This window comes from Cyprinodon variegatus, unplaced genomic scaffold (genome assembly GCF_000732505.1).
Source record: "Cyprinodon variegatus isolate N-32 unplaced genomic scaffold, C_variegatus-1.0 Scaffold738, whole genome shotgun sequence".
Lineage (NCBI taxonomy): Eukaryota > Metazoa > Chordata > Actinopteri > Cyprinodontiformes > Cyprinodontidae > Cyprinodon > Cyprinodon variegatus.
The window spans coordinates 368,511-384,363 of NW_015151191.1; the positions used below are offsets into that span (position 1 = coordinate 368,511).

Here is a 15,853-nt window from a genome sequence, read left to right on the forward strand (position 1 = left end):
AATAAGTATTTTTATTCATATCTGGCAGATCTTTTATCCAACCCTGACACAAAGTCTCCCAGTCCTCCAATAGGGCCTCACATTATACCAGCAAATGGACATTCATATGGAGCTCAAGGTAAATCTTAAGTCTGACATGTTTCTATTGTTTTCCTTTCCCACAGTTTTTATCACATAGAAACTCCTGATGACTTAACCCCATCATACTTTTGCCTGTCTGACATATATCTATAGCAATAATATGCAGCTTTAAGCTAATAATAATCGAGGATTGCTTTCTTATAAATTTGAAGTTGTTGCATGTGTAGACATGCAAGAACATTATACTTAATCTTTGGTGGAAGTAACTTAAACTTTTGTTTTTTTCTTTTTTTATATGGTTGTACTTTGATTGACTTTTAACTAAATTTTGCAAAAACAAAAAAAATCATAAATAGAATGTATCCCATATCTATAAATTAAGTCTCACTGACTATTTTTCCAACTTTTACCTATTTTTTATTTGATTTGGTGTTATAATCTCATCTTTATGTAATGTTTTTTAATGTGAAGTAAACTAAATGGTTGAATCTGTTCCCCGATGTTCATTCATTTCTCTGTCACCATAGTGATGTACCAGATGGTTGTCAGTGGTAAAACTTTTGATGCCCATCTTCAGCTGATGGCCAAGGTCCAAGCTCAGATGCAGGAGCGGGTTCAGCTCATTTCATGCAGTCAGGAGGGCCAGGTCCTCATAGTATTCTGCCCTATCACTTCACGTGCCGGGGCAGATGTTGATGGAGCCATGACTAATATAACAGGTAAACATAATATCAGCTCAACCTAAGATGAGACACAGTTATATTATATAAAAAAAACATATTTTAGGAGTGATTTATTTTTAAATCTTTTCTGATCAAACTATTTTATTGATTTCCTGCAGATTAAGAAATAAAAAGGATGATATTTATATTAGTTAAAAAAATTTTGCATCATAAATCTTTTCAGATTTTAGAAATTATAACCATCATTGCACCCAATATTATTTAGCTAAATATTTTTTTCTGTTTTGTTTTTACACTATCAATTTATTTAAATTAATGTAAATAGTTTACTTGCTTATTCCTTTATGCTCGAATATTATGGAAAGAAGTTCAATGTATCATCTCAAATAGAAATGTTTATTGTTACTATATTTAACTCTATAAAACATGCATAAGACTTATTTATGTCTCTGTTGCTGGCACAACATATCCCCGCTAGGCAAAAATAAAAGATATTTCCCTCCGATTCGAGCTTTAACTAAACTTTTATGTTTTTCTACAGGACATGAACCTGTTATTCTGGTCTTGATGCACCACACACTTGACTTCAAGCACATGGCAACGAGGAGGACATGGTCGGATGACTTAAATATCGTGCTGCACGTCAATATTTTCTACCATGAGACAGCGCATGGATTGCTGAGGTGTCAAGAAAACTACAAGGCTGTGATTCAGATACAGAACAAACTATTGGAATACTGTACTCCAGGAAGTAAATGGGCTGTGACTGGTGAATATAATAACCCTGGCATTGACAGCTGCTCCCGTTTGGACAGTGGGGGCAGTGAGTTTGGATTTAGGCTGTTTGGCAGCAGCAGCAGTAGCAGCAGCAGTAGTAGCAACTGTGATACTAAGAGTATCTGGGGGCCTGCAGATTAGATGTTTATTTATATTTCTTTTTTGTTTTTGTTTTCAGGGATGTCGGCTTATAAATATATTAAAGGTATATTTCTACAATATTATATTTTGTTTTTTTTTAGATGTGATTATTTGCATTTGGTTTCTATATTTGTCCTTTTATATATTTACCGGAAAATAAAGTAGTGTAAAACACTTAAATAATAAATTGCTGTGCATATTGAAGGTAATAAAAAATTTAATCAATTATATTCTTCTGTCCCTTTTTGATTATTAATTTCATAACCTATATTATAATAGGAAAAATACAGATGAAAACCTGTATTATATTGATAGTTGCTTTATTTTATTTAGAAATAGATTTCAAATGATGGTTGTCAATATAGTAACCTATTATCTTGACAATCTGTATATTATTTTTATATTTCTTATATAAATATAAATCTATGAGTTTAATCTAGATATATATATATCTACAGTAGATCAGTTGCATTCAATCTGATATTCTTATTGATATAATTTATCCTCCCAATTTTCACATAAAATTATCTTAAATGTATATACGGTAGTTGTATGCTTTACTTGAAATGGATTAGATAAATTATCTACATATGATATACTAGTATACTGAGTGCTATTTGTACAGTGACTGTTTTTCCACAGTAGTGTTTCAATATATTAGTTTCAGCACTCCTGTAGCAAAAGTGGTTCTGCAAAAAAAAACATAGATAAATATATAAAAGATATCTTTGTGGAAAATATTTAATTAATTTTATTTATACAGTGCACATATCATCTCAAAGCTCTTTACAGACACAGTTCAACCAGATCATACAGTCAGATTGGTTCAAAGTTTTCTATCTAAGCACAACCATCTGATTGTATCGACTCATTGACTCGAAGGCAATCCCTCACAGTAAGCATGCTTGTAGCGCAGTGGAGAGGAAAATCTCCCTTTTAACAGGAAGAAACCTCCAGCAGAACCTGGCTCTGTGTGAGCGTCCATCTGCCGAGCCCGACTGGGGTTCAAGGAGACAGAAGCAGAGATACAGAAAAAAAGGAGAGATAAAAAGGTAAATGTCAACCAGCTCCACAAGTGGCCCCATCCAGGAAACACACAGCCAGGCAGACGAGCTCCGAGCTGGCCCCCATGTCAGCGGATGAAGAGAGCACATCCAGTTAATCACAGTCAGAAAACAGGACCACGCTGAAAAACAGGCCAATCTTCAACATCTATAAACAAGTGTGTTGATGGCAGCAGCACAGCTGATATTTCTCTTCAGGATGGTGTGACAGCCAAACAGGAACAGACCAGATGAAGCTACTATATATACTATATATATTTTATATAAAAGCTTACTGCTTAAAAAACATTTCTTTTGAAATTATTTCTGGTTGTTCTTATAAAAGGTCCTAATTGTATGAATGAAATTAATTCACATTTCAAATAAACATAAATAAATATAAAAACTAACTATAAGGGAGTGAAACATAATACATTTCNTGTATGAATGAAATTAATTCACATTTCAAATAAACATAAATAAATATAAAAACCAACTATTAGGGAGTGAAACATAATACATTTCTGAGTTTATTTTGGTTTCATTTATCCAGAAAGTCAGGTGCTTAGAGCGCCCTCTATGGGCTGGCTTCAGAAACGCAGCTTAACATAAGTTTCACTTTCTATGACAGGAAGCGGTGAGTATGCAAAGATCACAAGCCTATATGATTTAATTTGCGCTTAAACGGTTAACAGTTTAACTAATGTTATTTATCATGTAAACGTTGCAAATATACGTAAATGTATTCAAACTATTAATTGGTATATAGGTGTAGATAATTTATTTAACGTCTTTGTTTTTTCTCTTTCGTTTTTACAGACTCAGAACCGAAACAACAGTGAGAAGCCAACCAAAATAAACGACATAGTTTCCTTCTGCTTCTTATTCCTCCTTATATAAAACATGAGCGTGTTGTTAAAGGAAATACGAAGCTACAATTCAAACGCAGCGATCGTACTGGAAAGTAGGTGATATTTATTAGATTTATGTGATTAATCTAGGGGCCTTTCACTGGAACAGGATCAATTAGCGTTCACTCCACAATTTTTCTTCTTGTTAAATGTATTAATGTGTAATTTCTTTATTGAAATCATTTTACAGAGGCGAATTTCTGCTCTGACTCAGAGATCCAGTCTCTCACTAGAATCGATCTAAATGAGCTTTTTCCTGGACCTGAGAAGCTGAAGCTGAGGAGGTCCATCTTTGAGAAAATAAACAAACAGGTGTTTATTTCATTTGTGTTGTGACCAAGTACACTTTTACTACATGCATTTGAACAAAGCTACATTGGTACAGTGCCTGCATATGGAGTTATTTTAGGTTTTTATTAAATTTAAGAAAAAAAGTGGAAAATAATTTTAAAAGTAAAATAAATATATTATGTAAAGTAATGTCCACAATGATACCAAAACCTGATGCTATTTAAGAATTAAATTTTATAAAAGATATTTTGATGAATTAAAAAAATCTTTTTTTTTGTCTTTGCTCTTGATTCAGGTTTTTTGTCTCTATGTGAAAAATTTATCATTTTGTAAGCCAAAAATAATTGAGTGTAAAAGTACATTTTTAAATTTTTTTCCCCCTGAAACACATTTCCAAATGTCAAATTATCTTTTATTTATTTCATGACAAAATGTTTTCTCATAAAACATTTTCTTCAGTCTCAAATAACATCAGTTTTTGTAATGAGTTTGGACATTTATTTTTCTCCCAATTTATTTATTTTACTTTTAAATTGTTTTCCCCCTTTCAGGTCGCTTTTTCCTTAAATTTTATGAAAACACAAGAACTCCATACATCCATGCATGCATACACTCATATACCTTTGGCTTGTTTTTCCTTTTTGTTGTGATTCATACAGAAACCAATTGAGAAAGTCCTGCAAGATCTGAGAAGTTTCATCCCTGAAGATTCCATAAAGGGTGTGTTTATTTGTTTTTTTTGTTTTTTATCAGAAAATACATTTAGAAATAGAATATCATCCATAAAGCATGAATGTGCCATCCTTGTACTCTTTTTTTCAGATGCCCTAAGCAGCGGTGGGGTGTTGGTAGACTATCTCCATGTGCTGAAGGACACTCATGCTCAGCTGAGCAATGTGCAGCATTTTCTTAAAGCACACATTAGTTTATTGGAGGACATCAAAGGACAGCCACAGCAGAAACATCAACCAGGTCCAGATTGCATTGTTTTGATAAAGCCTATAAGAATCATTTTACCAGCATATTTTTACTTTTTTTTTTAAATCTACCGTAGCTATCGTTAAACAGATATACTGGAAATGATACCGATTTTTAGGACTGTTAACACTTTTTTCAGATGTAAAGATTTTAAATAGAAATGGGGATTGTAATCCAACCAACATAGAGTATCTTTTGTAAAAACAAAATCTGCCTCACAAAAACAGATGTTTTATTTGAACAAATTCCAATGGTTTGTATTTAGTTGCCACTTTGTTATAATTCCTTATAATGATTACATGTTCATAAAAATCCACAAATTAAATAATATAGGTTGTGTCCGAACGTCTGCCCTAATCACTTTATAGTGGTTAGACCATTTTAGATGAGTGTCCGAACGTCTAGTGGGTGAAAAACCCTCTATAGACGTTGAATAGTAGATGATCACTGCTTGAAAAGTAGCAATCATCCCTGGTCACTAGACAAGCAGATATATACCAGAATGCTTTGCAAGTGCTCTCCTTGCAAAACATCATTGGATTTGTTGTGGCGGAGAGAAAGAACAAAGATGGCTCAGGTACCTTGGTGGGAGGCGGAGTTATGTGACCAATGGGGAGCGAAAAGTAGTGACAATCTGTACAAACGGTAAGTTAACTGAATTCACCATAAAGTCCCCTATATAGTCCCCGCTCTATAAAGTGATTGAGGGATTTAGGGGTTAGGGTGGACGTTCGGACACCAGCCCATGACTGCAGACTGTGTAATTTAACAATGAAACTTTGCTTTGTAGGCTCTGCAGCTAAGCTGCTGGATGCTCGAGCAGCTTCCAGAAATGAAACCGCCTTACAGAAACCTCAAGGTGTCCATCACTTTTTACCAACTTTATAATTTATAAGTTGTATTAATTATGATTCCTGCTGGTCTTTTTTAAAGAAAATTAAACTTCATTATTGTTCCCCTAAGTATATATATATATTTTTTTTATGTTTACTTATTCAACAGACTCATTCTCAGGGGCTGGGAACCAAAGTGTTTGGGGTTCTACACAATCAAACTTCTGGTCAAGCAGTTATGGTCGCTCCCAGGTTGCACAAGGTAAGATGCATTTTTTTTTTTGGCCTTGAATCTATTTTAGTTTAATTAAAACAGTTTTTATTTATTTTCTAATTTATTTAATACATTCTGTAAGTTCCAAAACTGTATGTCTTAAACTTTTCTCTTAGTGATGGTGAAGTTCAAGATGGTGGTCGGCGGTAAAACCTTTGATGCCCATCTTCAGATTCTGGATAAACTCAGGAGTTCAACACAGCAGCTGATGTTGGTAGAGAGTCAGAACAGTGAGGATTGCCAGATGGCGTTTGTCTTCTGTCCCGTCGTTTCACGCGTTGGGACCGATGTGGAAGCAGCCATGAAACTGGTTACGGGTAAGACTATGAGCTTCTCTAAACTTCTGCATTGAGTCTAAGAATCATATGTTTATCTGTTTTCAATCTGACCTTTTTTTTTTTATATTTCAAAATATGGGAAACAGTTTTTATTTATTTAAGCATAAACACAATAAATAACCTGTTGTTTCAAACATCATAATTTTCATAATAAATTTTTGCCACTAATCTTTTTGTCCTTAATGATGAGAAAACAATGAGCATCTGTTTGTTTTTCTGACAGAAAATCTTCTTATGAATATATCTTTATTCCTGATATATTCACTCTCTTTTGTTCTTCACAGGTGATATGCCTGTCATTCTGGTTTTGATGCACCACGCTCATGAAGCGAAGCCTGTTACTACGATGGGAACCTGGGAATGCAACTCTGTTATGCACCATGTTAATGTGTTTTACCATGAGAAAGCTAGAGGATTAATAACCTGCAAAGAAAATGATAATGCCATCTCTGATTTACAAAATGTGTTATTAAAACGCTGGGTAAATTCACAGTCAAGTGACAATTTGGCTGACACAAACACTGGCCATAACAGTCCCTCTGGCAGTGCTAACTATGAACATGATGGTCAAAATAAAAAGGGGGGTTTATTTAGTGGTAGATTTTTTGGCCTTGGATAAATGGTAGGGCAAAAAGTAGGGCACTGCCAACAGTTTAAGTGATTCAGATTTTCCTGTCAGTATCCATACTTAATGACATGATTGTGATATGATTGTGGCTTTAGCCACAAAATTATCTGTATGTACCAAAAAAGGTTTGTCATTGTTCATTTCCCCTACAACATTAAGTAAACTTTTCCCAAACCTGCTTTTTATGTTGTCTTGTTTTGACTAATCGATCTTTTGCCTTTAAACAATTATTACATCTGTATGCATATGTCAGAGTTATTGCACACACTAAAGTAACTTTTAACATTTACAGTTTAGCCAAAAAACATTACGATAAATACAGAAGAGAAGTATACAGTATCAGATGGTACTGTATATTAAATTCAGTGGCTTAACCTCCCACTTAAAAGAATCTACTGATTGTCCATTTAGAAGCTTGACCAGATTTTCTTTCACATCGGATGTAAAATGTTTGTTAATTTAAAAATAGTAGAAATATCTTTTATTGCCCTACTTTCAACATTCCATTCTGATGTACCAGCAGCAAAGTAAAAGGCAAAGGGAGGCGTATGGACACAGCCAGCCTTTTGAAAAAGCCTTCTTATTTTAAAAGGTTAAACAAAAAAAAAACAAAAAAGATAAAAATAGAGTAGAGCCAAATTTACGGCTCAAGAAAAAACATTTAGAGCCATTAAAGAGATTGTGTGCTATTATTTAGGCCAAAGTAAAAATCCTGCATTTATTTTTGCAGAACAAACTACACAATAAATTAAAAACACAGTGGGAATGTCCGTCTTTTGGGAGCAGTGGTGGTTAAAAATGTAACAGCTGCTTGGGGAAATAATTTCCTAGCAGACATAAATCAAAAATAAATACATACATACAACAGACATAAATCAGGTATTAATTAGTCTGTCATATACAGACTAATTAATACCTTTACTTCGAAGGGAAAACTCTTATTTTGAAACTCTTCGTTTTATTTAGAGCAAGACCGGAAGTTAGCCGTGTTTACAAAATGCTTCATCCGGTTTGGGCTATCAGCTAGCACAGTTGCTGAAGTTTTGTGTTTTTCTAAATAGTCTGAAAAGTTATTTTTTAAACGAGTCATTCAAAATGTAATTCTGTTAATATTTACTACCAATAAACACAGCTTTCCCTCGGCGGTTAGCTTGTAGCTGTGCAGCAACATAAGATGTTAGTCTGTCATGATATTCGGGCGTATGCTGTTGAGTCTCAGTTTGCACAGGTCCAGCAATGTTAGTTTACAGAAACTGAATGTCGTTAAAATTTGGAAGCTGCATTCATCGTTTACGAACAGTTTTATTAAAGTAGAAACTTTTCAACCGAAGGTACAGCGATTTAGATCTGAGGTAAGAAAATAAGCCTAATCTACACTCAAGAGGCTTAAATAAAAATAATTAAACCATCGGCGTCTGTTTCAGGTTACAGGTCAGACTTGGGTCTGTTTACCAGCTGTGAGTGTAATGCAGCCAGCCAGCTCCTGCTTTGGAGGGGAGGCCAACACGGTTTCCTCTGATGGTGAAGATGATGATGAGGAGGGTTACAGTGGTGGAGCTGACACCCTGGTGGAAGTGAAGAGTGAAATGCAACAAGATAAGAAGATGCCCACTGATCTGGTTGATGTGATGGAGGTCCATAGAAGTAAAGCAGATGCTGAAACCCCTGCAGTGTTCAGTGAGTAAATCATTTAGACACATGATCAATGTTTACGAATTGCCTTTATACATAATAGAGGATCTTTGCTGGATTTATTTCTTTTTTATTATGGTTTTTGATGTGAGTTATATTGTATTTCTATGATTTGTACATAGAAAATGTAACGGGAGTATATTGGTTGCAACTCAAGTCAGGATGCAGATATATTTTTAGACAACTCATAAAGAAATACTGGTTTTTAGATCCTTTATACATTGATCCCTTCCTTAAATGCAAAACTCATCCTGACCTGTGCTGGTATAATAAATTCTAACTTTGGTTTATTATCAGAACTTGAAATGCAAAATATGAATTCATGAATTAATCTAAAGTTGATTGACCTACTAACCATTAAATAATAAGTGGCCAGGTTTTCCATGTGGCCACAGCTGCCCAGGAGCTCACTGACAGAAGCTAAATTGCTGCATACAGGCTTGACCAGCATCAGTAGGCAATTTGGGGTGAAGACTCATCCCCAAGGACACAACGGCAGAGTAAAACAGAGCTGAGTGTCGAATTGGCTTCACTCCAGTTGCAGGGCGAACGTCTGCATCCAACAGCACTCTTACCCCACAAAAGTTTAGTGTAACTCTTCTATCCTCATATTGTCGCATTCCAAACAAAGCAGAGAAGTTGACGCTGCTATACTCTGCAGCACAGATAAATGCTATTTCGGTGATAACTAATGTTTCTTAAGTGTTTATATTAATAATCAAAATTGCATAAAGTGCATAATGCATCCCTGTTGACATCAAACAGTGTCAATAATCCCAGGCCACACCATAGACTAATTCATTGCTTCTTCCACATATCTGAAATGGTAGCTCCTACCTCCTGTTCCTAGCTCATATTCCTTCACCTTTCATTGGGTCAACAACAGGAACGCTATGGCTGAATCCAGCCTTCAGCATTACAAACGTCATTACTTGACAGAATCATGCATAGATGATGCGACTGTACCTGCAGCAATCTGGAAAAGAACTGCAAAAAAAAAAAAAAACAGAAGTTACACAAATGTAACAGCAGCTAAAGCTCTCTCTAGAAAAAACACAAAATATAAAGATTCCCACATTAGCATGTGTCACACAGAGCACATTGAAGAGACCATGTTTTTTGCTAAGATTCATGATGTTGGCTGTGCCAGTATAAACTGTCACGCAAAGGATCATGAGCAACCGTATAGCTACTAGCCTCAGCTATGTCAGGATGTCCCTAAATGAATTGCTGCGCCCTTTCCTACCTCCAGCTTCCTTACTGCCAATACTATTTGAATAATACTTAAGATGGTGATCGCTGACCGACTTCCGCTTAGGCTTACTTGTCCTTACAGATTTGAGGGATTCTAATTGAGCCCTTCTTTCTGCTCTAGTATGCCTCCACTCTGGCATTACAAGCAGATAGTAGTGAGGCTCTGCTTAACAATGAACGGGACATGAATGACTTGATGGCTGTAAAATTTCAACACTGAAAAAAAATCCTCTAAGTGGACATCATCAGTTATTTAAATTGAACACATTTTTATCTAATACATTTTGATCATGCATCTCTTCCCATCAACTCTGACCAGCTTTCCACAACATAATACTGCCACCACCCTGCTTCATCACAGCAGTATTGTTTCCAGGGTTAAACTGCAGTGTTAGTTTTCCATCAAACTTATTTTGTGTCTATCACATAAGATCCTAATAAAATACATCAAGGTTTATCAGTCCACTATAAAAAAAATCTAAAAACATATAATAGCTCTTAGTACTTTATAAAGATTTATTTTAATAATAAATACGTCTTCTCATTTATTTATTATCCCCCTTTTTTTACAGAATCAAATGAAAAGAAATCAAAGAGGAAAATTAGGAGAGAAAAGATGAAGCTGATAAAGAAGAAGCTGAAATCAGTCGAGGCGTCGGCCAGCTTAATGTCTGAGCTTCCATTTGCACTGACCAGCCCCACCACATGGAAAGAGCTTGGATGTAAGTCTAATTCATGATGTTCTTCAACTGTGTCAGTATGACCAGCGTAAATTAATGTAGCTGACCTACTGATAACAAACTACTTTCAGTTTCATGTAACTTATGTTCTCAAAAGTGTTTGTGTGTCCTGTAAAGTCCCCACCCTAGAGACAGCTGAGAAGAAGAGGAAGAGAAAGAGAGGAGACAGCGGGGTCCGACTGGACAGTGAGGAGGATGTTGATCAGAAGAAAAAGAAAAAGAGCCAAAGACCAAACTACTTTGTATCCATACCCATTACTAACCCTCAGGTATAAAAAGCCTAATATAGGCTAGAATTTCTATGTTAATCTTTGTTTATAAAATGTTTCTAATTAATAAACAGAGAATAACTGTTATGAAAAATCTCTTCTTCTGTTATTGGAAATGCTCATCTTGGTATATTCTCTTTTTCTGATTAGTTTTGAAATCAATACACATATTATACTGAAACAAACTCCTATTTACTGAACAGTAGTTTAAATATTTCAGCATTTTATTTGAGCTAAATTATAACCTTTTTCTCAGACTTCCTCTCTCACATAGTTAATAACGAGATATATCTTGGATTTCCAAGTGAATTTTGTGAGTGAGAAAATGGATGAATGTCTTTCTGCTTTGAATAACTGAAAGCGATTGTGTCTGTGACAGATTAAGTCACTTGTCAAAGAGGTCCAGGAAGGCATAATTCAGCAGGAGCCCCGCCTGGCCAAAGCTATGATCCCAGTTCCGACTCTTCACATCACACTACTGGTCACTCATCTGGCCAGTCAGGAGCAAGTGGAGCTGTGAGTAACCTCTCATTGAAGCACATGCTAGCATTTAGTAATTAAGCATTCAGACAGGAGTTATTTAAAGAAAGAAAACAAATATTAATCCCTAGACTGAGGTTGAAGACACACCATATGTTAGTACCAAGTTACCAAAGATTTAAGCCTTTGCTTTTACTCACTTCAGGGTGTTGAACTGAATGCTTTGTCATGCAAACTGTAAATACTGTAATGAAAAACTTTAAATAAAACATCATATTCTTCTGTCAGCATTGGATAAAAAAAAAAAAAAATAGGTTTAATGTTGTCAATTATTATCTAAATACATATTTTATCCCAGGAATTATGTTGTTTAAAGTCCTAAATGTATTTCCTCAGTCCATAAAAAGTTGTTAAAGGCTTGATTTTGTTTATTGCGTAAAAAAAATACAAGTAAAGATTTTTATCACCATTTCCCAGGTTTTTGTTAACGATTGATTCTGTTCTGCACCTTTGTTGGTAAGACGGAGCTATATTTCTTGATTAGGACCATTCATACTAAAAGTGAGTTAAGCTGCATTCAATACAACTAAAGAAAAAGAGATAAAGCAGTTTGCAAAAAGAATATTAACTTTTCAAAGCATAGTATAAAATTAAAGCACCACCAAAGGGGAAAGAAAACGTTAAATGTGGCCCAGAAGAAATTGTTTCCGACCAGATTTCCTGTAACAAACATGTAGGCAGTGTAAGGAGTGGAGTTCTGGTGTTTGCCAGGTGTTATGGAAATACAATTATCAGAGGAGTAGGACACTGTTTCAATAAACTTAGAAAAGATTGATCTTTTTATTCGTCAGTTTAATCGAAGGCAAGTGGCGTTGGAGACAGTTCACCAGACTTAAACAAACTTGATTGTTTTTTTGTAAACACAGAGTGTATACAACATGAAATTTCGATGCATACAGCTTTTTTAACAGTGAATGAGCAACTTAGCAGTGAAATGAACATTTTCATTTATAAAGTGTAGCAGTGATCAGAATGTAAACAGTGTAGGAGAGACATGGGGCAAAAACCATTACCGGTAATATGAAAGGTTCAGAGCAGTGCAAAATGAATAAATAAATATGGTGCAAAATGCAGTAGAACACTGAGTTGAATTCTATTTAAAAAATAAAAATCCGCTATGTTGTGCAAATAGAATGTGTACAATTGTGATGCAGAGTCTCAATTTGTGACTTGATTAGAGTTTTAACAGTTCTACAGTCTTATGGCAGTGGTGAAAAAGCTGTTGCAGAATCTGCTGGACCTGCATCGAATGCTGCAAAGCCTCTTCCCAGAGGGCAGCAGGGAGAACAGTCCATGTCGGCGTGTGAGGGGTCAGTGATGATGTCACGGGCTCAGGACACAAAGCGCTAGGATTAAATGTCTTTAATGGGGGGAAGAGGCCATAGTGCACACATGGTGCTCACTAGTGAATTAGTGAATGTGAAGCTATGACATCCTTTTATACACATCACAGTACATTCCAGAAATTGATGTGAAACTGATGTAGGGAGGAAGAAAGAAAAATAACCTTGAGAGAATTGCTCTGTTCTCTCTGAACAAGAACCAGGCTGAAAAAACCCCCATGTAACTTAAAAGAAACAAGATAACAGGATTCTGGAGGAATCACACCCTTCCATACAAAACCCAAGGCCACTGATACAATTAGAAGATAAAGCACATAGTTTTTCTGCCAATTACGAAGATTATATAGTTATGCACAAAATTTCCCATTGCACTCCATCAATGAGCTGTAGTTGCCTGATTAGAAGAATGAAAGCATGCATCAGTTATATTACTTCTCTGATTTCTTTCTCTTTCTCTGTTTCCGCGGGTCATTAAACATCCTTAAGTCATTAAATAATTATTTTTTAATTAAGGCCTGAATTGGCATTAAAATGCATTAAATGTGATTATTTAGGCATTTAAAATGCTTTTATTTTGAATTTGTTTTATAGAAACAACTTATTAAATGATATATATATTTGCAAATATATTGCAATATATTATATCGCGATATATTTGCATATTTGTGCGGAACTGCTTCCGGTTGATCGTGAAGCCGTATGTTCGGAAAAGAAGCTCGAGGCGGAGAAAAAGCTAGATAATGCGAAAATTATAATTTCAACAAAAGTGGCTGGAAATCGAGGAATTGCAGCCTGCCGACGGTAAAGATGAAGAAGGAATTTGCCGTGTATATATGAGAGTCATGGGTACCTAACGATGGCATTAAAATTATTTCTAAGAGCATTAAGAGAGCATTATAAAGCATTAAATTAGAGTTGCTCATTCCTGTATAAACCCTGTGTTCTCTAAATTAGTATTTGACCTTAACTGGAATCATTTAGTCCAGTGGAAGTTTTAGATGAACATCAGTCATTCAACACCTTATCAAATACAGTCTAATATGGTGTGGAGTGTTGAAACATCTAAAGAAAAATCATTGGAGACTGTTATCTTTATAACTACATCATTGGTAAAAGGTTCCGTTGGTATTAGGGAATAAAACAAGCTGTTCTGACATCAGAGATTTTCTCTCTTCCAGTTTCCCCCACTGCCCTGGTTACCTGGTTAAAGAAATTATAGGATGTTTTCAGATGGTTTTTCGTTAATACTTAGGGATTATGTAAAGCTATAAACATACAAGAAAAGCAGGATTAATCTATTTTTAGAAAACTGAGCTCAATTTGTACGGTATGAGCAGATATAGAAATGGACCTGAAACTGAACCCATCAGCGACGTTCAGAAATCAACACAATAAATCCTTTGGTGCTTTTAGCCCTAAGTTTAAACAGTATTGCGTCAACATATACTTTAATTCTGTAACAATATTAATATACTGATTTCCTATTTTATTTTGCAGATAAAACCTGTTTAAATAATGCATTCACATACTGATATTAGTGTTTTCCAAAATGTAGTGATCTGTGACTGAGGGTGGAACCATTTTTCACAGGATGTGTTGTAAATACTCTGAAGTTTAATCAAATAGAGACCTTTCAGGTTTATTTAAGCCATCATGCTCCAGTTCTTTGATGGGATCTCTCATCGTCTGTGATCTGTCCAGCTTTATGACAGCAAGTGGTTTACACAGCTTTGGGGTTAACAATGCAAAATATCACTTTAGATTTAACTTTTTTATATTTTAGATTTATAGTGGAATCATTTCCTTTCATTTTCAAGGCAACTTAACTATTTAGTTACTATTATAAGCATAATATTGTAATATCAGGGTTCTAATGTCATCTGAAAACTGACTCTTGAAGAATGTTTGAGTTTCCAGGTGTTTTTTTTGTCTTCTATATTCTTCTATTTTCATTATAAAACAATTAATTTTTTGCAAAACCTCTGGTGGTGTTCATATAGATTTTTATACAATTGAAATGCTCTGCCACGTTTGACTTTGGTCTATTTTTCCTCTCAGTGATTTAGATTTCGGGATTTACCGACTGAATCCACTCTCATTGAAAAATCACATTTATTCCAAGCTTTAGGAATATTTGCAAACAAAATAGTTCATGCACCGCACTTTGAAGAATCTGCATTTATTTAGAAAACTGTTGTTGATATGACAACTCCAGGAGTTTATCCAGGGTGTTCCAGAAAAACAATGAAGCTGAAGATTTTGTGTTTATTCTCTTTGAAAGCTAGAGACTGTTCTACTGACGACTCTGAAGAGATCCACATGTCTACAGTGAGGGTGAACTGATAAATCAGCCCCTATTTCCTTAATTTTGGACGATAGGTTGATACTTGCGTGTAAAACCAATATTATCTCAAATTCAGCCATAGCTGGTATTCTAAACCACTATTTATATCTGAAAGACACTACCTAAAGTGCAGTTAAAACAAGTGTGTTTTGTTTCACAGGTATTATTTAAGTGTTTGATCGATAAGATTGAAGTATTAAAGGTGTTTTGTGATCTTATAACATCTGACAGTGTCGGTTATATGAAGAAACGCAGTGTTGGCTAAAATTGGAATCGGTAGATTACGTTTTTAAAGGTCAGCCAGATGATCAGCCATGATGGCGATCAGTCAGAAAACTGTAAAGGGTACACAGTGATATGAAGTCCATAGTGATCTGAAAATCCACAAACAAAAATTGGAGTCAGGAAATAGTAGTAGATTGATAGAAATTATATTTTTCTGGGTATTTAAAAACAGTTGAAAGGTTTTTGACAGCAGCTTAAATGACCAATTAATACGCATTATATGGAAAACTGACATTCAGACTCATGTTTTTAAGCATATTTCTCATAATTGTTTCTTGTTTGTTGTAAATTTATTATCTGATATTGAATATTATATCTAAACAATGAAATAAAAACAAAAATATTGCACAATACTTAAATGTGGGCTAAATGAAAAGTGTGTTTACTACCTGTTTAATTTATTTATTT

General features: G+C 34.8%; 3 protein-coding genes across 4 annotated transcripts in view; all 3 read left to right on the forward strand.

Annotated features, from left to right (window-relative positions):
* Positions 1–1,844, forward strand: part of LOC107097978 — a 6,070-nt gene extending 4,226 nt beyond the window's left edge. Inside the window, exons 6-8 of the mRNA XM_015395383.1 lie at positions 29–118; positions 609–800; positions 1,306–1,844. Of these exons, the coding sequence (XP_015250869.1) occupies positions 29–118; positions 609–800; positions 1,306–1,682 (659 nt within the window). The 3' untranslated portion in view covers positions 1,683–1,844. The remainder of the gene's footprint in view (positions 1–28; positions 119–608; positions 801–1,305) is intronic.
* Positions 1,845–3,411: 1,567 nt separating this feature from the next.
* On the forward strand, positions 3,412–7,143 carry LOC107097977. 2 transcript variants are annotated; one of them, XM_015395382.1, is made up of 8 exons: positions 3,412–3,689; positions 3,827–3,948; positions 4,587–4,647; positions 4,750–4,899; positions 5,696–5,764; positions 5,920–6,000; positions 6,129–6,329; positions 6,635–7,143. In XM_015395382.1, exons 1-8 carry the CDS (start codon positions 3,629–3,631, stop codon positions 6,967–6,969), a joined length of 1,080 nt encoding a protein of 359 aa, XP_015250868.1. In that variant the 5' UTR covers positions 3,412–3,628; the 3' UTR covers positions 6,970–7,143. The 2 variants fall into 2 exon arrangements, with proteins under 2 accessions (XP_015250868.1, XP_015250867.1); XM_015395381.1 differs by having other exon boundaries at positions 3,413–3,689; positions 5,908–6,000.
* Positions 7,144–7,979: 836 nt separating this feature from the next.
* The window catches only part of LOC107097976 (A-kinase anchor protein 7 isoform gamma-like), a 17,136-nt gene continuing 9,262 nt past the window's right edge, over positions 7,980–15,853 (forward strand). Inside the window, exons 1-5 of the mRNA XM_015395379.1 lie at positions 7,980–8,330; positions 8,403–8,655; positions 10,497–10,646; positions 10,782–10,933; positions 11,313–11,449. Coding sequence (XP_015250865.1) covers positions 8,166–8,330; positions 8,403–8,655; positions 10,497–10,646; positions 10,782–10,933; positions 11,313–11,449 — 857 coding nt within the window. The 5' untranslated portion in view covers positions 7,980–8,165. The remainder of the gene's footprint in view (positions 8,331–8,402; positions 8,656–10,496; positions 10,647–10,781; positions 10,934–11,312; positions 11,450–15,853) is intronic.

Coding starts and splice junctions, on each gene's coding strand:
- LOC107097977 (XM_015395381.1), top strand. CDS start 3,629: ATGAGCGTGTTGTTAAAGGAAATACGAAGCTACAATTCAAACGCAGCG. Junction 5,765..5,907: donor CGCCTTACAGAAACCTCAAG/GTGTCCATCACT, acceptor CTTATTCAACAG/ACTCATTCTCAGGGGCTGGG. Junction 6,330..6,634: donor AGCCATGAAACTGGTTACGG/GTAAGACTATGA, acceptor TGTTCTTCACAG/GTGATATGCCTGTCATTCTG.